This window comes from Ambystoma mexicanum, chromosome 10, assembly GCF_040938575.1.
Source record: "Ambystoma mexicanum isolate Mex_15411 chromosome 10, UKY_AmexF1_1, whole genome shotgun sequence".
Taxonomy (NCBI): Eukaryota; Metazoa; Chordata; class Amphibia; order Caudata; family Ambystomatidae; genus Ambystoma; species Ambystoma mexicanum.
The window spans coordinates 1,091,446,501-1,091,466,122 of NC_090932.1; the positions used below are offsets into that span (position 1 = coordinate 1,091,446,501).

The 19,622-nt window shown below is 45.4% G+C and overlaps 1 protein-coding gene across 1 annotated transcript; it reads left to right on the forward strand.

Annotated features, from left to right (window-relative positions):
* The first annotated feature begins 1,322 nt into the window (after positions 1-1,322).
* Positions 1,323-19,370, forward strand: FAM136A (family with sequence similarity 136 member A). Its single transcript, XM_069618910.1, has 3 exons — positions 1,323-1,475; positions 10,393-10,533; positions 17,800-19,370. Exons 1-3 carry the CDS (start codon positions 1,383-1,385, stop codon positions 17,986-17,988), a joined length of 423 nt encoding a protein of 140 aa, XP_069475011.1. The 5' UTR covers positions 1,323-1,382; the 3' UTR covers positions 17,989-19,370.
* The last annotated feature ends 252 nt before the right edge of the window (positions 19,371-19,622 follow it).

Below are 19,622 nucleotides of genomic sequence, written 5' to 3' on the forward strand. Positions count from 1 at the left end.
TCCTGATATGATGAAATATTTGATGTGTCAAGGGCATGAAAGGCATCAGGGCCTTTCAACCTTTTAGTTGAAAGTGGCCATGAGCATGAGGGAGGCCCCCAGCAAATGCTGCATGTTGCCAGTCAGCAGTTGAATAACACAGCAATTTATTTTTCTCTATATTACTTTTGTTCTGGGGCTTGCCTTACAAGCTGCATTTGCGGGAGTCCTTGCGCCCATCACTTCCCTTGGGGTATACAGAAGTGTTATCACCTTGATGTCTTTTCACACCAGATCCTCCACAGCTGGCACTTGTTCAAATAGAAGGATTTATAGCTTTTCAGTGGGTATTTTGTGTTTCAGCTCCCCGCTGGCTGGCCATCTCGTGATTTTCAGCGGGTATGTTTAAGAGGAAAATATGTGTTAATGAGGAAGAAGCTGGTCACACTGCTCACAGCTCACTTATTTGGTACATTTCTTTCTAATGATGGGTCAGAGGATTTTTGGATAGGCCACACCAGGCAGTCTTTTCCTGTGATCTCTTCAAGGCCATATGTCACTTCAGGTCATTTTCTGTGGTGACTGAAGGCCAAAGTTCATGTGACATAATTTCATGGGATGTCATCATTATGCTAGTTCTATTTTTGAAACTTTAAGATTCCTACAGATTTTTGGTCACAGAATGTTGGCATGTATGTAACTAATCACCAGTGACATGGGAGTGGTTTAAAGTGGAATTGATATATAGTTTGGAAAAAAAAAGTAGCATGAAAGAAATAGCTCTGTTTTAAACTATTATTTTGGACATTTCCTTTGATCAGAGGTCAACTGCCAGCTCTGCCCACTAAAGCCCGCCTCCTCGGGCACCGAACTCCGCCCCCACCCCCGGCCCTTGTGGGATCCCCCACCAATTTCTTTCCATTTCCACCACTGAATAAATAATAATAAATATACTGTCTGCATCCTTTCCATGCTGTCCAAGTTCAGGAGTGAGGCTTTTCCAATTCAAGCCAAAAAGAAAAGCAAACAAAATCGTTTTAAAGCATCGATGTGTAAAACCTCAGTTCGTCCTAAAAATTCTTAGCTAACGGTAAATACATTTATTCGTAACAAATGAGCACATATAATTATATAATTATCGTTCTAATATTTACTAATCCTATTCATGCGTTTATAAAACTTTACATATGGGCACCCTCGTTCCAGTAGTTTTTATCACCTAAGCTTGTCTTTGTTATACTATAAGAGCGTCGCGCATGTGGTACATAGGTCTTAACTCCGTTCCAAGATGGCGACGGGATTGTGTCCGGGGAAGGAGAGGGGCGTTCCTGAACCAACAGTGGCACTGCCCTTGGGAGGAACCTCTGCTTGTGCGGGGCAGTGAATGTGGACAGTGAACGAGCATGGCCGGGGTGGAAGAGCAGCAGCTACGGCTGCAAAAGTCGGTGGATGCCATGGTGGAGGGACTGGAGAGGGAGAACATTCGGGTCATGCAGGTGAGGGATGTAAAGTGTCTGCCTCCGAGGCATACAGTACTGCTCTGTGACAAAACTTGTGTCCTTCACAGGATAGTCCGTACAAGCCGGGTCCCACGTGACACTGCGCCACCATAAAGCAGCGCTAGAGCTACACATAGCAGACCTGCCTACATTTGAAAATCAAAAACCCTGAGGGTTGTGTTGGCCGCCGTGTGCGCACACCTAGCAGCACGTGTTGTACTATAAACTTTGCCCTCAAATGAACATTTACTATTGGAAGCATGAAAAAACAACTCACCTATTGCAACGTAATACTGGCATTGATAATGTATTTCTATTTGGGTAAATTTAAACTTTCCTGCTTTTTTCATAATTAAAAACAATTATCACAACATCATGTATGCAGGCTAATTTTTCTTTAAAAATGTGTAAAGTGAGAACATTATTTGCCAGGATCACACACTTTAACTACGCGTTGAAGCTGGAATTTGAGACCAGTGCAACATTAAGCACATGCATATTTCTCTGGAGTAGTGGGTATGAGAATATGTTAATGTTTGGCTATTAAGACTAATCTGTATTACAAAAATGACATCAGAAGTGTACAAATCCAAATAAAACAGCTCGACAAATATATAAATATGATAAATAAAAACAGTTTAATTCTACCACCCTCGTGGCCCCTCCCTTTGAATGGACAAAAATACGTTTCAGAATACAAAGAAATGCAAACGTAAAAAAATGACCTTGACAGTTTTTCAAATGTGCTCTCAATATTTAATGCCCTCATAACAAAGGATACTATGATAGTTTGCCTGCTTATTTGTTAACCCAGGGATCCTGATTATATAAACGCAGTATGATGAAAACATTAAATTCATTATCCATGCAAAACCTCCCTTGTGCTTGTCAAAATAAGAACCCATAATAGAAATGAGACAGTTTAAAATGAAATGAGACTTGGATATGTATCTGGAGCCTTTCTGATGCAAATAGCTAATGTCCCCACTTAGTTCTTATCACTGACCAAAAAGGTAGTAACAAAGAGGTGTTATCTTTCAAACACGTCAGTGGGAGCCCTGTGGACTGCTATGAGCAGCTTTGTGTACTCTGACAGGCAACGCAGATCGCTTCAAAGGGAAGGCAGCCAACGCATTTTATTGAAGCCCTGAAAACCCAGAGCTTTCATACTCTTGCCCGACCGGGAACCCAGAGAAGTGCGTGAAAACCCGGAAGCTCCAGGACAACCCCAGAGGTTAGGCATGTCTGACCCATAGACCTACTCCACACACAACAACTTGTTCCACCTTTAGAATTGCAGTTCCTCTCATTGGAACAGCCTGAGCCCCATAAAGCGCTCCCAGCTCCCCAATATGATAGCTTGTGCACCTAGGTACTAGGGAAGCTGAAATGTATAGCTTGGAATACCAGCTCTGCCTACCAATGGGAATCCTGTAACTCCCCATAGCAGAGCCTATTTTCACTCTTTTCCACATGTAGGACAGTTTGGGCAGTCCATTGGATCAGCCAGTGTCAGTACCTATGATCTCCCCCTTATTTGTAGGTTGTCGTATTTATTGTTTTATGTAGTGCCTAAGCGCTTTACATAGAAACTATCAGTACAAACGGTTTAGGGTGACCAGATTTTGAAAATAAAAATCCAGCACAGGCCACAAACATAAAAGGAGGACTAGCGCCATCATCCCATTCAACCCCTGCTTACCGCACACCCCCACCAGGTAGGATCGCATATTAAAATAAATACAATTTTCATCACTTCTCTACTTCCGTATGAACTGCAGATTCGGCTGTGACACTAAGCTTGTTAAACACAAAATAGCTTTTGCTTTGCTTGTTATTACAGGCTTTGCAATGCATGTTTTATATCTACTACAGTGGCACAATCAGTAAATGCAGGCAGCAGTGCATAGAAAGGTTGGGGGTTCGAGCCTACCCTTGGGTAGAAGAGATGGGCGTGACAAATGGGATAAGTGAAAGCAAGAAAACTGTTTGTTACCAATGAATGTCACCTTGATTTATTGCATCTCTACAGTGTTCAGCAACCCCTTCCTAAAACAGGGACAGGGTTTTCAAAGTCAAAAAACTAGAGAAGGAGCACAATGAGGACGAGGAACAACAAGGAGTAAAAGAGATTAAGAGCTCGCAGAGGAGGAAAGAAGGAAGTAGCTGCAAGACCACAAAGACATTTAAATGCAAGACATTGAAAGTTGAAGTGAAGTCGGGCATCCAAAGATAACGAGTAAAGATGATTTAGGGGAGAGAGAGAGAACCAGGAATACAAATAGAAAAAGATTAAATAGAATGAAGAGTAGCAAGTCTATAGGCAGGGAGACCCAAAAGTAAATCAGAATAAAAAAGGCGAGAAAAGACTAAAGAAGTGATAAGAAGTTTAGAAGCATGAAAAGTTCGGTAGCGTCGAGCCTTCAGAATATTAAAGAGTTGAACATTACAGGAGAATGAAATTAAGGCTATGTGGGAGGAAAAAGACAGCGCTGAGTTAAAGTGAAGACCTAGATTGCGCACAACAGTGACAAAAGGGAGCGAAGTAGGGGGAACGGAAATGAAGGAAAGAAAAGGACCTCACTCTTGGATGGGTTGGGATGTAAAAATATGAAGACGTCCAAGATTGGATAGAGGAAAGACCGGCCGAAAGAGATGATTGAATTGAATCTGCGAGGGACGAAAAAGAGAGAAAGATTTGAGAATCGTCGGCATGCAAGTGGTAAGAATGACCATGTGCTCAGATGACAGCCCCTAGAGGAGAGAAATATAAAGAAAAGTGGACCGAGCACCGGACCTTGGGGAATACCGGGAGAAAGAGGGGAAAATGGAAGAGGACTGACCGCACCAAAAGACAGAAAAAGGGCGATCAGTAAAATAAGACTAAAACCAATAGAGAACGGAATCAGGAAAACCAAGACGTGAAAGAGAGGAAAGAAGAATAGAGTGGTCAACTGTATTAAAGGTGGTCGATGAGTCAGAAGAACAAGAAGAAAATACCTCTTCTGATAGCGTGGAGAAAAGAGGGATTCAGTTACGTCCAGGAGTACAGTCTTAGTAGAGTGTGAAGGCCGGAATCCAGATTGGAAGGCAGGAAGAAGTGAGTGTAAGTTAACAAAGGAAGAAACTTGAGTATTGACTATGCGCTCTAGTAGTTAAGAAAGGAAAGGTAGGAGAGAGGTAGGTCAAAAGTTGGAACAGAGCGCAGGATCAATAAATGCAGTGATTACTTACCGGTAATCTTCATTACTCCTAGTCCTCGCTCAGTTTCATATTACCAAGCCTGAGCATGGGACCTTCCCCGCAGGGAGGGAGAGGATGGTCGCCAGTACTGTGACGAGGAAGAGTAGGACTAGGAGTAATGAAGATTACCAGCAAGTAACCAGAGCATTACCTCCACTCTTCCTCGTCCCAGTACTTAACTCATGAGGTATACCAAAGCAGCAACAGGAAAAAAGGTCCCAATGAGACGCAGAGCCAAAAACAGTGCAGAAAAACACATACCTTTAAGAACTCCAATTTCACATCCCCACAGACAAAACTCCAACCCCGAAGGAACCAACCCCTGAGTGGGAGACATTCAACCTGTAGTGGTTGATGAAAATGTTTTGATCAGCCCAGGTGGCAGCCCTACAAATCTCCTGCAGAGAACCACCCCTCTCCCCCGCGTGTATCGGCCCAGGAGGCCGCCACCCTGGTGGACCGCCCCTGATTGTGCACAGGCAGACCAGAAGCCACATAGGCCATGGAGACAACACCACGGATCCATCGGCTAACGGACACCACCGATGCCTCCCGCCCAGCTCCAGTCGGGTCAAAAGTAATCAGAAGACCATCGGAGTGGCGGAAAGGGTCAGCCCTAGCCAAATACTCCAACACCGCCCGCTGAACATCAATGTTATGCCAAGCCACCTCCTCTGGCGTTTGCGGATCCTGAAAAAAGGCAGGAAGAACCAGACCCTGAGAGGTGTGAAACCGAGAAAGAAACGTAGGGAGAAACCTCGGACCACACCTCAGCACCACCAAGTCCGGCAGCAGCCACAGGAAAGGGGGGGGTGACATAACAGAGTCCCTATCTCCCCAAGTCTACAGGCAGAAGTGATGGCAATAAGAAAGACGGTCTTTAGTGTCCGATGTTTTATTTCAATCTCGGGAATGGGCTCAAAGGGAGGCCCAGGAAGGAACCGTAGGACGAGAGGGAGAACCCAAGGGGGAAGCCCTTTTATAAGTACAAGGACTGGAAGAAGAAACCACCCCGGAGCAACTTCCCCACCAACACCTCCCCATCCAAGTGACCATCAGAGATCCCCAAAAGGAATTTAATGGAGGCCCACTGAGAGTGAAGCGTGGAAAACCGCCAGGCCCTTGTCAAACCCCCCCTGGAGGAATTGAAGGATAGCGGGGAGGCCAAAATGTAGGGGAGGAATCCCAGACCGCCCATACCAGTCCTGGAAAAGGCTCCAATGCCCGCCGTACGCCTACAGAGTGGAGAGACTAAGAATCATTCTTTAAGGACTCAACTACAGGACCAGAGAACCCCTGAGATATCATCCTAGCCCGTACAAAAGCCCTACTGTCCATTGCATCTGGCGGATCCCCAACCACAGATCCCCTTGAAGGGGACAAGGCCACTTCAGTGCCAGCCAAAGCTCCTGGAACGAAGCACCAACAGAGAGGGGAACCAACTCCCGGGGAGGACCAGAACAGAGCCAACAACAATACAGTCGCGCTGGACACTGATGCGCTGAAACACCCGGGGCAGAAAGGGAATAGGTGGAAAAGCGCAAAGGAGACTCGGAGGCCACTGCAAGAAGATCTTGCTGAACATTGACCATGTGAGGCCACCAGGGACACCAGATGCTATTCCCACCGCCCCCCCCCAGGCGCCCATCTGAGCAGCCAAGGCATTCAAGGAGCGGCCGGAACACCCTTGGCGGTTGACATATGCCCAGGTCGTCATATCGTCCGTCCAAACCAAAACCGCCCGGCGTACCAGCAACCTCCTGAAGTACACCAGAGCTCGGAGAATGGCACACAACTCTCGCCAATGGGATGATCGACGACTCTCCTCCGGATCTCACAACTCACAATCCCTGAGCAGAGAGGACCCCTAAAGTAGAACCCCCAACCCCTTGTAAGAGTGGTCACAGGAGGAAGGACCAGGGCCACTCCAGCCCGAAGATTTGGCACCCCATACCACCACAGCCGGCAGACCTGCAGATCTGGTGACACCGGAATCAAAGCCTCAAAAGCTTGAGACGTCGGGAGCCAGAGGGAGAGAAGATAAGACACCAGGGGACGTAGATGAAGACGGGCCCAGGGAACTTGTAACACGCAAGAAGCCATGTGCCCCTGCAATTTCAGCAATAGGCGAGCTGTGACTTACTGCCTCCTGAGAACCCTGCCCAGAACAGCCAGCAAGCGATGGACCCTCTCTAGGGACAGGAACACCCTCCCCATCCTGCTGCAAACCTGTGCCCCAATGAAAACTAGACCCTGAGAAGGTTTCAGGTGAGACTTCTGCCAGTACACCAGGAAACCCCAGTCCTTCGACGCCTGGCATACCATTCGGAGCTGAGCCATGACATGCTGCTGGCAGGACGCTTTGAACAACCCATCGTCCAGGTAGGGGAAAAAAATCTGAAAACCCTGGGGGCCGATCGCAGTCCGAACGGACGCACTCTGAACTGAAAAAGTCGGGATCCCACTGCAAAGCAGAAGAACTTCATGTGTCAGGGACGGAGAGCCACGTGGCAATAAGCATCCTGGAGAGCCACGTGACAATACACATCCTGGAGATCCAGAGATGCCATCCAATCCCCCTTGAATAACATAGGAACAATGTTCTGTAAAGTTTCCATGTTTAAGTGTTCCTTCTGGACGAAGCAGTTCAGGGCTTTGAGGTCCAAAAATTAGGCGATACTTCCCCAAAGCTATGGGGACAAGGAACACCCGAGAGTAGAATCCCTGACCCTGAACAGGAAGAGGAACGGGCATGATGGCCGCCTTCAACACCAACTCTGAGAGAGCGGCGTCCATGGCCAACCTCTTCATCCGTGACCTGGGAACCACAGTCCGAACCATGCAATGCTGGACAGGAGAAGATGGGGAAAAGCACTTGACAACTCCTCCACAGAACCCAGGAATCGGAACGCCACCTTACCCATACTGGAACAAAAAAAACTTCCTGAGCCGCCCGCCAACTGGCATGTCCAAACCGTCAGGACTTAGGCGCTGACCCAGGACGCGAAGAGCGTGGAGGACCCCAAGCCCCTCTCGCTCTCCGAAAAGAATGTGTTGAGGAGCCAGGGAAAGGCCTATTGGACACTGCACCAGCACCAAAGGAACACCAGAAGGAGGCTTTTGAAGTTTGTCAGCATGTTCGTCCACCCTAAAACTTGGAGCACCTTATCCTCAAGGGACTCCCCAAAAAGCCTGGACCCATTGAAAGGAAGTTTCAGGGCAGCCACCCTCTGAGACCCATCAGTTTTCCAGTCCCTTAGGTGCACATGCCTCCGGGTAGACACACCAGCCTCCATGGCCATGGCTGAACCACGCACCCCATCATAAGACAGAACGGACAAAAGTTCAACCTGTCTCTGCATGTCCGATAGCAAAGGGGCAAAATCAGAACCTTCACTGACAGCCGCCTTCAATTTCCCGAAAACCACTTAGCATCGTTTCAGCTGTGTAGGAACCGTAGACATTCACCCTAAGGGCCAGATGCGCCCCTGCATGAACTTTCTTAAGGCTGGAATTAACCCGGCGGTCCACTGGATCCCGGATGCCCATCTCCTCGGCCGACATAGAGGAACGACCCACCAGGCTGGCGAGGATATCGTAGACTTCAACAGTATCAGGCAGCAAACTCTCGCCCTTTGATGGGTAAAGTATGGACATGAAGCGGGGCATTGCAATTTTCTCCAGGTCACGCCATTCCTGAAGGATTTTCTCCCAGACATCAGAAACCAATGGCAACCCCAACCTAGGGGTAAGTCTATACTGGCGAATAGAAGGGTCGGCCCCCTCCACCGGAACCAAGGGCTCTGAAAACCCCATGCATTCCCCAAAATGTGTCGCCACCTCCTCCACTCCCTCTCTGTCCATGTACTTCCCTTCTGCATCAGCCGAAGAGGAACAAGAAGTGACAGAAGATGAAGAGGGAGGCAGGCGCCAGCGCTTGTGTCCATGTACATGTGCACGCCTCATCCCATGATGTTTAAGCAGCCTCTTCAACTCCTGCCTGGATAGGGGAAAAAACGCTTAGCCTTTGTGACAAGGAAGAAGACAGGACCAGATGCCTGCTCTTTGTGGAATGGTTACCCATCGTGTATTCACAGAAACGGGTGACCAACGGATGCCCAGGCCTCTCAAATAATGATGCAAAACTAAACGCCAACCAGCAGTTAGATCCTTCTTCAGCCACACGAGTCCCCTCCCCAACCTCCTTAACTGCACCCGGGCCCGCCTCTCCAGGACCCAGGCTGGAAAACCCTGTGCTGGCCATAGCCCAGCTGAAGACAGGCGAGGCATCCAACTCCACCGGGTCCCAAGCCCCGCAGGGAACCCGGGAGTATCACTGCTTCTGAGGAAGCCGAAGGCCCCGCCACACAGCCCTACAAGGGGGCCAGCAATCGTTGCGCCCCGCACCGTGACAAACAAGCCCAACCTGCCAGAGACAGGAAAAATTTTACCGAGTGACATGGCTATGGGGGGGGAGTTATAGGGATAAAAAGAAATAAAAGAAGGTCCTGTGTCGGAGGTAGGGGCCTCATGAGGTAAATATTGGGACTAGGAAGAGTGGACGTGGAGGTAATGTTTCTTAAGAATCGGGAGAGGCATGTTTGAAAGAGGAGTGGAAAATGGAAGAAGAGTGAAAGATTGAAAAGAGAGGTGAGATAATCCAGAAGGGGAGGATACACAATTGGGATAAAGGATGAACGGAGTGGGTCGCATGGGGCCGCAGTAGGATGGGCACGAACAAGACAAGTCACACTGTCTGATTTAGAAAGTAGTTGAAAAGAAGACATACTAGCACCAGAGGTATAGGCAACTCGGTATGATGTGCGTGTGGGTGACAAGGAGGAAGACCTCTTCCTCGTTAGACTCCTCTTAACTAAAATTCAAAATGCTTACCTACACTTGCACCACCTTTCTAGCAAACCTCTGTTAGAGGTTAAGCATTTCTGAAAATATTAACTTCCCCTAATTTATGAGTGAGTTAGGTGTTCCAGATGATGGAATTCACAGTGAACCAGACAAAGAGAATTGAACAGGATTATTTTGGTAACTAGAAGCAAACCGTGGCATGAGTGGACTAAAGATGTCGGACACCAATCATATAGTGCACACGCCAAAGTGCTTTTTTCTTGGTGCTTAAATTTGACCGTTATTAGTGCTCATTTCAATGATACTCATTCTCGGTTGGAACTAAGACTGAGTTGCCCCTCGCAGGCCGACCCCCCCCCCTATGTTGGTTAGCGGATTCGCAAAGCTATCTTATCTTCTTTTTATATCCCAGACATCTCTTGTGCCAAATTAAATACTCAGTTTCCATATTGTCCTCCCGGCTTCATAGCATTGGCCTGTACATGGTGCAAAGCAGGAACCACCTCAAAGTACAGACATGAAAAAAATACATATTCAATGTTCTGCAAGAGGGAGGGTTTTGCCTGCAGAAAAGACACGTGTCACTTTGTCTGGTTCTTCTAAATTTGTATTATTTTTTGTCAAAATACCTGTAGTCGTGTGTAGCAACTATTGGAACACTAAATGGACCATTGGACTCTGAATCCAGGGCCCAAAACTTAAAGGCTCTTTTGATATACAAACTTCTCTCCAATGAGAAATCTTATTTTAAGTTTGTGCAGCTTGTATGTGTTTCTAATGTGTAGAACTGCATGATTCGTCATAGGGGAAGATGTTCCGTTGCAGCGCGCAGTGCTGTGAGATCCAAGGGTCGTCCATGCAGCAGGTTCACCAGTGCATTGAACGATGTCACGCACCAATGGGCCAGGCACAGTCTGTTGTCACCAGCGAATTGGAGCGGTTTCAGGTGTGTAAAAATAACCCTATTTTGCAAAGAAGGTTCTCATTCACAAGACTGTCCCTCTGTACTTTTTGAAGTTGGTCATACAGTTAAACTGATTTTACTGCAGTGCTGAATTATTGATAAGTATTCACATGCCCTCCTAATCAAAGAATCTCCTCCTCCTGCGCTTTTCATTGTATTATGTGTTATAGCACCAAGCAGTCTTTTGACAGAATAAAATTATCACTCTTAGCCCAGGATCAATGCTGTCACCAGCAAGATGTATGGGCTGGAGGCGGAGGAAAAGTGCTTTTTTTTACCTTGTCACTGTACCAGCCCCATTTGGACAAGCGCTTGAGAAGTGCCTTTGATTTGTGGTAGCACAACAACCTTGAAGATATGCAGGATGTCCATTCTGATTCCTCTCTAACAGTGTGATCCAACAGTGTGCCTCTTTTACCTGAGCAAGAAAAAAGCAAGGAGCGTCTTAGAATCAATGGAGCAATGACAGCCTCCGTGTTTATCATTCAACCAGCTCCATGTGTTTTGAACCCCTGACTTTTTTTCTTGTATTTTTTTAACCCCAAAATGTTTCTTTTTTTTAATGTAAAAATGTTTAAACAAAAATTCAGAGCAGCAGAAAAATACCCCCCTCCACAGCCCGTCAGCCACCAACCCTAAAAAAAAGTCCCTTTTCTCAAACGTACTCAAACGTACTATCTGTACCTTTAACTATATATTGCAGGTACATTTCTTCACGATTAATATTCTGCACTGAAACCTTGTGGTCAATATTCTACACTGAAATCACTGGATGCCAAACCTCCTTTGCAAATCTCATAGGATACCCTGAGACTTTACTGCATTTGTGTGGTGAAGGGCAAGGATCCTGGATCGACCACGGGTTCCCGTGCCCTTCTCTGTACGCATGCAGTGACATATGGACCTGTCTCAGCTGCGTGCAGAGCAGGATGGCAATTTCAGGGAGCAGTGCACAGAAGTGAATGTACTGTCTGTTATGCTCCTTCCAACTGTTCTTAGGCTCATTCTAAATAGTAGTTCTAAGTCTTGTTTTGTTTTTGCTGATTTGTGACAACCCCGCAAATTGTCAGCTATTTTCTTTTCATCTACATTGATTGCTAAAGAGACTGACGGCATCTGCTTTTTGGGAATGCTTTTTTTGCTTCGTGTACCTCACACAAAGTAGTGTGCGTGTGTAAACTTTAAACGACACAAGCACTAATATCTTTCAACCTCCTATGACTCAAAAATAGAAATATATCTGTTGGGTGGTTGGTGTAACTGTTGGAATGCACTAGGGGTTAGGCTTTGAAGAATGTTTTTAAAGAAATCTAGACCCAGTTGGGAGGAGCAGAGTTCCCCTGAATCAAGATACCGCTCTGGACTGAATCACCAGGGACAGCCATTAACTCTTTTGTTTCCTTTAGTAGCCTGGGGACACAGGCAGCTAGAGCAAGACAAGGTGAATGGAACTGATCACAGTGCTTAGTACAGCCCTTTGAGACTATCGTGCCAGTTCCTTATAATGGCAGTACCGCAATAACCCCTCTTTGGACTGAGGCAATGAGGCCACTGATGAGATACTGGCAATCTAAGTGCTGTGGCTTTCTGTGAGGTGGGCAGAGGACATGGATGTACCAGTAGTGCAAATAGTGAATGCTTCTGAAGTACTCTGAAGAAACGGAACAGACAGCCTGGCCATTGCATGGTGTGCTCTTGGACGAATATTCTTATGGCCAACCTCCTTGAGCATCAGGTTGGTGGGTTCTAGGTCATTTGGTCGAATCTAAATGGTCGACAGGACAAATGGTCGACACCAAAAGGTCGACAGGTCAAATGGTCGAATTTTTTTTGTGTTTTCACTTTTTTTTTGGGGGGGGGTCCCCCCACCAACCCCCATTTTTTTTGCTAAAAAACCCTTTTTTCCCTAAACAAAAACCTAAAAAAAAATATATATATATGAATAATTTAAAAAAAAATTAGACCATGTCTGTCGACCAATTGACTAGACACCAGGTTGGTGGTCTTTATATGAAGACATTGGGTATACTGCACCTACCCCCACCTAATTACTTTAGGTGTACGTTTTGAGGTCATCACTTGGGAGCATTTATAGTGAACTGAATATCTGTGAATTGCTACTCGGTAGTTGCGTTTTGGAGCTGATGATCCGGTTTCAGAGAAGTAAAGAAGCATTTGTTTAAACCACAGGGCTCTGCTCAGAAGATAGCACAAAGGGAGGCCAGATCTACTCACTTCCCTGACTATGAGGAGGTGACGTACGGAGAGACAACCCTCCTCAAATACATCAGTGCACTCTGCAACAACCTACATAGGAGAACTAGGATTATTGACAAAGTGGTGCAGCTGAGGAAGGGCAAGCTGGAAGGTGAACACTGAGTAAGGTTTGGGGGAAAACTAAAGCTAACATAGTAGCTATGAAACCTCATTAGCAAAGTATGGCATCTGAATTAAAATGGGCAAATGCATTCAAGAAATGTGCTTAGGTAAACACTGTGGTGCTGGAAGGAAGGGTAGGGATCCTGGATAACCTTTGGCAAGGAGCTCATCTAAGCACACTGGTTGGGCGTTTCTTTGGTGGTTCCCCTGGTTGTATGTTGCTAGAGATTGTCATTGTCAGTTTTGTTGGCAGTGGAGTGAAGGGCACCCAGTGCTTCATTGTTTGCAGGTTCGCAACAAGAGTGCTCATCCCTACAGATAAGGGGTGTATCAGCCACTTTACTCTCAAAAAAGAAAAACAGGGAGCCAAAATACTCTCAACAAAAAACGAAAAGACGCATAGTAGCCTGACACCCTGCTTTCACCAACACAGTTATAGGACCTGTAGTGTATGTAAATCCGCCAGAAGAAACTCTACTATTACTGCCTAATCTGAAGAGGTAAACCTGTATCTTTTAATGTGCTTTAATAACTAGGTGCAAAGAAATAATTATTCTGATAGCATTTCTGTTTTACAGTTAAAATGTTTTATTGCTTAAAAAATACTCCCTTTGGGAATAGGACTTAGTTTTTAACTCCCTAAAATACATTTTACTCCCAACATTTAAAAAATAGGAAATAAAATACTTCCACTTCAAAATCTTATCTGGAGCACAGAAGTGCGTAAGTCGGACAAGCCCGGACAGGGAGGGGCAGTGATGGTAACCCTGAAATGTGCTAGGTTGCGAGACAGACTGCTGTTGGCACACATGAAAAACAGGTGTTTTTACTAATCCGATCAGGTTCTGTTCTTTAAGTCGAGAATCACTTATAAGGGCTCATGCCCACCTATAGATTTAGAGGATTGGTGCCTTGAAACTCCCAGAACCCCCCCTTGTTTGTGCATATTAAGTAGCTATGGATTTTCACCCTAAATTACGAGGGTAATCCAGATGTGGAACCCTTGCTCACTGTTCTTAGAGAGGCACAGCTCCACCTCACTAATGAGGCCCAACCAGTCCGAACCACGTGTCTGAGGTTGCTGTTGGTACTCTTGTTCAGAAGCGAATTGCCAGGCATTTCAGTGCTGGACTGCCCACGGGCAGGACAAAGACTGATATGTAGTGGAAATGTCTCTTAAGGATGGTGAGCTAAAGACTCTGGTTGAGACTCTAACCCGGGGAATAGGCCGATAGTAGAGAAACTCCCAGAACCCCCCTTGTTTGTGCCTTGGATATTGGCCCTGCTGCGCTACCTTCTGCACTTCAATGTGACGCACTAGGGTAAAATCTTTGCCTTCACCCAAGAAGAAGCAGCCAGATTATAGGTGGCTGGATTGAAAGAGCTCCTAAGATTTCTTTTTTTAATTCTTTTCTTTTCTTATTCTGCATTAGTATGGTGAGAGAGGGCAGTTGGACCTGGCCTGATGGTGGAGGAAGTAAACCTTGCCAATGCTGGAGGTCTACCACATTATCTTCCCTGTGTGAAGTTCTCGTCCTACTGTATGGGTTCTCATCTGGCTGTGCATTTTGTTCTGTTTATTCCTTTTCCCTTCCCACTGGTCTTATTCACCCTTCAGCCCTCAGGCCACTATTTTCAGTTCGAGTTCTGTCTTGAGAATTCGTTTTGGTTAAAGGTGCTGTGTGAAGGTTGATGGTGGTATTATAAATGGGAAGATTTTCGTTTGTGGATTTGATCGCCTGCAGGCAGAAAAGTAAGTGTTTGAATCTCTTCCTTCCCTTGAAACTGACGTTCATTGAACACGTTGCACCAAAATATCCTGCTCTCAGTGGCCTTGAAGTGCACAGGTCTTAATGAGACCAATTTCTAAACGGTGCGGTGTCTGTCCTCTACGCTCTAGATGAGAGCGTGCACAGAAACACGTGTGATTGTGGCTGCCTTCCCACATACTCAATGGTAGCTGATAACCTGGATTCTTGTTCGTCATGTAATGGTTTCTTTTAGAAAAATGTACACTCCCAAAAATGGTGGATGGGAATGTTTGAACCAATGCTTACTAACGTCTGGAAGTCCTTCTGGATAGCGGTCCATTGGATAGTTTCCTTAACATGTCAGTGGCCTTCAAAATGATGGGCACCCATATTCAATTCGTCCTCAAGTCTGCCCCCAAATATAGCAGTCCCGCCTAAAAGTCTTAGGTAGGTCCCATCCAGATGGAAACATAAGCTACCCTACCGTGTTTTAAACCTAAAATACTGTAATTCTCGATCCAATATATTCATATTTGTATGCACCAGGAGTTGTTTTGAGGTGACTGGGGCAAAAGCGTACTCCTACAAAACAATGAATGCACAAGAAAGCTCACGGCTGTCTGATTCCTTTTCCTCCATGTTACCTTCACCAATTAAATTAGATGGGCCTTCGGGGACCACAAAAGACGCCAAGACACTATAGGCTTAACTAATAAGTGTCGTCTGTCCGAAAGTAAATTGCTGATTGTATGAAAACAGTTTATTCAAATAACATTTGGAATACATAGTATGCCCACCGAGCGTACCACCAGTATGCCCACCAAGTGTACCACCAGAAAAGTACCCACAGAGAGTACCACCCGAAAAGTAACAATGTTGTGGTGATCCATTTTATGACGTTGGAAGCCACTGTAAAGAAGAGTGGGGCTTCTTTTATTTTAATTTTATCTTTACGGTATTATTTAACATTGGTGACTACATGAAAACGTATGCATTCTATTTGTCTTTAAAGAAGCATTTCACTTCCTTGAATTAAGGGATTCGACCCTTTTGGTGTCAATAACGCCCCCCCCTTCTGTATGCAAAACACATTAAATGTGTCCAATAGGGTTCATTATTGGAGTTCGTAAGTCCGGTGAGGTCATGAACTAGTTAAACATTTGTCCCCAATCTAATCCCTCGTCTCCTTCACCACCATGCTCTTTGTTTCCTCCAAATCTCTGCCATACCCCAGTGTTGGACATGTAATGGCAGGCCCCGTGGGCATTTCCATAATATTGCAATTCGTATTGCTAACATTAACCAAGATTGTACCATCTCTTCCATGTCTTTATCGCTTTTCCTCCCCGGGATTAGTCCCCAAAGACATATCTCCGGATTGCGCACAGAGGATCCATGAACCAGAGAATTTATTTTGGCTAATATCTCTTCCCAAAACTCTATATTCCCATATCATGTGCCAGAACCCTGCCAAAGCTCCTCCACATCTAGAAGAAAAATTGGCTATTTGTGGGTGTATTGTGTGCAACCATGTCAGGGTCATGTTTACTCTATGCAAGTAGTTAAATTGGATGAGACAGAGTCTTGCATTTCTTTATATATTTTTTTTTAACCTGCTCCCATATACAGGCCAATTTCTTTTCTGAGATGGAGACCCACATCTCCTTCCCATTTGGCTTTCACTCCTAGATTTGTCCTTTGTTTCTGACCTTGAATGCATGTGTACAATCTTGAGATTACCCCTTTCCCCTCCTTCCAGTGTCAACACTAACTGCAACAGTGGATTCAGTTCTGGCTCCTCCGGGATTGTCTCCCAACCACCCGTGCATATACGCGGAAGGAGCCCCTATGCATATTATATTTTTCCCTCCATCTGTCAAAAGGTGGTCACTTGCTGCCTGCCTACAAAGGTCTCCTGTCGTTGAGCAGCCCTTGCTTTGCCACTTGGCATTGGCTACGCCCATCAATGCCTCTGCAGCGAACCCTATTGGAAGTTCTGGACTGTACATTGTCGTTTTGTGAATTTTCTGTGTGAGCCTGCCCTGCAACTCTCGAACTTTTATTTATATTTCCCGTCCCTGTCATAATCGATGAGTGCCATAATAATTCGATCTGTGCTCAAAAGCAGCTTCTGGTCTCCCTCCGAGGAGTCATCCCAGCGGGACACCGCGATGTGAGGGTGTTTCTTAACTTGTTAAATGATGTTATATTTATTTAAAAGGGGCATCCTTTGAAACATGATTTTCATCCCTACTTCTTACCAGTAATTCGTTTGTGGATTGAAAGGATGTTTGGATAGAAACACTAGCTTTCTTGAATAATTAGAATAGCAGAAATACATTCCACCAAAATGTCTGTTTACCAATAGCAAGGCTGGGTGCAGGGCATTAATGTGCACACACCCAACATATTTAAGTAAAACGGGGTAAAAAGCAATAAAAAGCCATCTTTCCTGTTCATTTAACATGGATTCCTTTTTTACATTTCACCCGTAGCCACAGCAGCTTTACAGGCTGCACAGCATGTGCTGTCTTACTTGGTACAACATGGCAATATCAAAGTAGATGTCATAACAGAAGGAAGACATGAACAACCCAGGCACCCAAAATATGGAATGTTAAAGTTCTCTCCCAGGACCTGTAGTACACCAAAGAACAGCGAAAAGGTACAGGGGTGTTAGGTAGGCAGCATTGATTGGTGATCGTTCAAATTCTCTGTCCTCACTAGAAATCCTGAGATCAATAGCTCGTATCAGCACCTCCTTTCTCCCAGTGGGATAAAACTTAATGAGCAAATGTATTTTGTCGTCTGACCTGAAAAGGGCTTTTAAGATAAAAGTGCCTAATTGATAGCTAGGCATGTATTATAACAAAACGTAATTTTAAAATGGGCAACTGGAAATCTATTTTTATCCCTAACTTCCACAAACCAGAAGAAATATTGCATTTTACATTCTCGTCTCCAGCTTTGTAGGCCATCTTCCTCGCTGCCCAGCGCACATAATCTGAAGTGCCCAATACACCCCATCTTGCATTAGATTTGCCCAGGCTCTGAACAGTCATTTCCCATTTTCTCTCTCAGATGTGAACTGTTTCTTTCTTTTTTTTCTACCCAACAGAACCGCCTGGCGCGCTGCAGCATGAACTGCAATGACAAGGCCAAAGATGCACTAGACACCGGTGCCAAAGAGACCCAGGTCAAGTTGCAACTGGAGAGTTGTGTGTCCAGGTGTGCAGACGAGCACATGAACCTTATTCCTAGCATGACCCGGAAACTGAAGGAGAGCCTGGCGTCTGTCCCTCAGTAGTCAGGGAATTAAAGAACTGGATTATTACTGGTGGAATTAGTCAAGTGGACCTTCTTTACAATGGAGAACAGTGCAGGCTGTCAAGCTAACAACTTTGGTGATTCCAAGCATATTGTGATCTACATAATATTGCTTTATAGGCCTGCTGGAAGGGGGTTGGACGTTCTGCAGATCTGTTTGGGTGCTGTTAAATATAATTTCAGCAGGTTTGCCACGGCTCACCTCCGTCCTCTTTCTCCACACATCCCCACACCGGGGGAGACCACAGTCACTGCGAATGTGTTCCATTCACGAGCTGAACAAAGGACCAAATGCTCAGTTTTTAACTTTCTGGGTCATCTCTACGGTGTCCTGTCTGGCACTGGCTCTTATTCCATTTCAGCCATTGTTTGGTCACTATGGGTTAGTGCCTCATTTTTCTTTGAGGTCTTTGCCAGATGGCCAGAGCTGGTTTACAGGGAAATATTACATTTCGCAAACGGGTAAATGCCTCTGATCACAGATCTGTCCTGGGTAGAAAGTCCGGGTCATAATCAATGTGAGTTGAGGTATGGAGTGTTTGTGATGGGCAAGTGGCTTTTAAAGATCTGCATGACTTAGTCTGTTGTCTGCTTGACCCGAGAAATGGTCGCCTTTCAGAGGCAGAAGTCTGTCAGGAACTCTGATTTCCCTATCAAACCAGTCTACTAGAGTTTCTGTGAGCCCTGGGGTAGGTATATGAAATGTCAGCATCACAGCCTTGTCTGTCAATTCAAAAGCCTTAGAGGAATTATTACAGGCGAGTCTAAGCATCAACTGTAATATTTGAATACCCATGGGGAAGTCCTCAATATCCCCAACTGAACTAAGCAATTACTGATTTTAAAGTTCCCTCTAAGCCCAGAAAGTTTTCATATCTTCATACGTTTTCTGGAATTCTTTATATACCCTTTTTGTGTATTTTAAAAAAATAAATATCCTCCCTATTACTGCTGCACATGGTATTTCCCAAACTAGTATAATGGGAGGCAGGCCTCACCCCAACTATCTTCAGTTGTGCAAACTGTCCTGACACTGCTGTTTTGTTGAAAGTACTGGAGATCTGGATGCTAGCTCCCTCAGTTGGGGAGCATATTGTGGTGGAAGCGTCTACACACAAAGGCAAGTGGCTCAACAAAGGCAATTCATCCTCCCATCCACCACATTTCAGCTGGACCGTGTGAAGTTCTTTTTGTGAACAGAGATTTCCCCACCATTAAAAATCTATTTTTGTCCAGCAGATTTTGTAATGTTTTGAAAGTTGACTGCGTGGCATTTGGGAAATGCAAGTTGTCTGACTGCAAAACATTTAGCTGTGATGCTCCATGTGTAGAACCATTAAATACAATGTTTTATTTGGTTTATATTCGACTATTGACAACGTGTCTTGAGTGGTGCATGCATTGGGTTTGTGTATGGGCATTAAGATTGAACATGGCCAGAGAAGACAAGAAGCAGAAGATGTCTCGTCAAAGCAGGATCGGTCCAGAGGGGAATGGGCGGAAGAAGTGTGAGGCATGGGCAATGTTTTGGGAGTTGAGAGAGATTAAAAAGAAATCTGAATGTCATGAGTTAAAGGCATTTAAGTGTAGTGTCTGAAAGTAGAACCAAAAAAG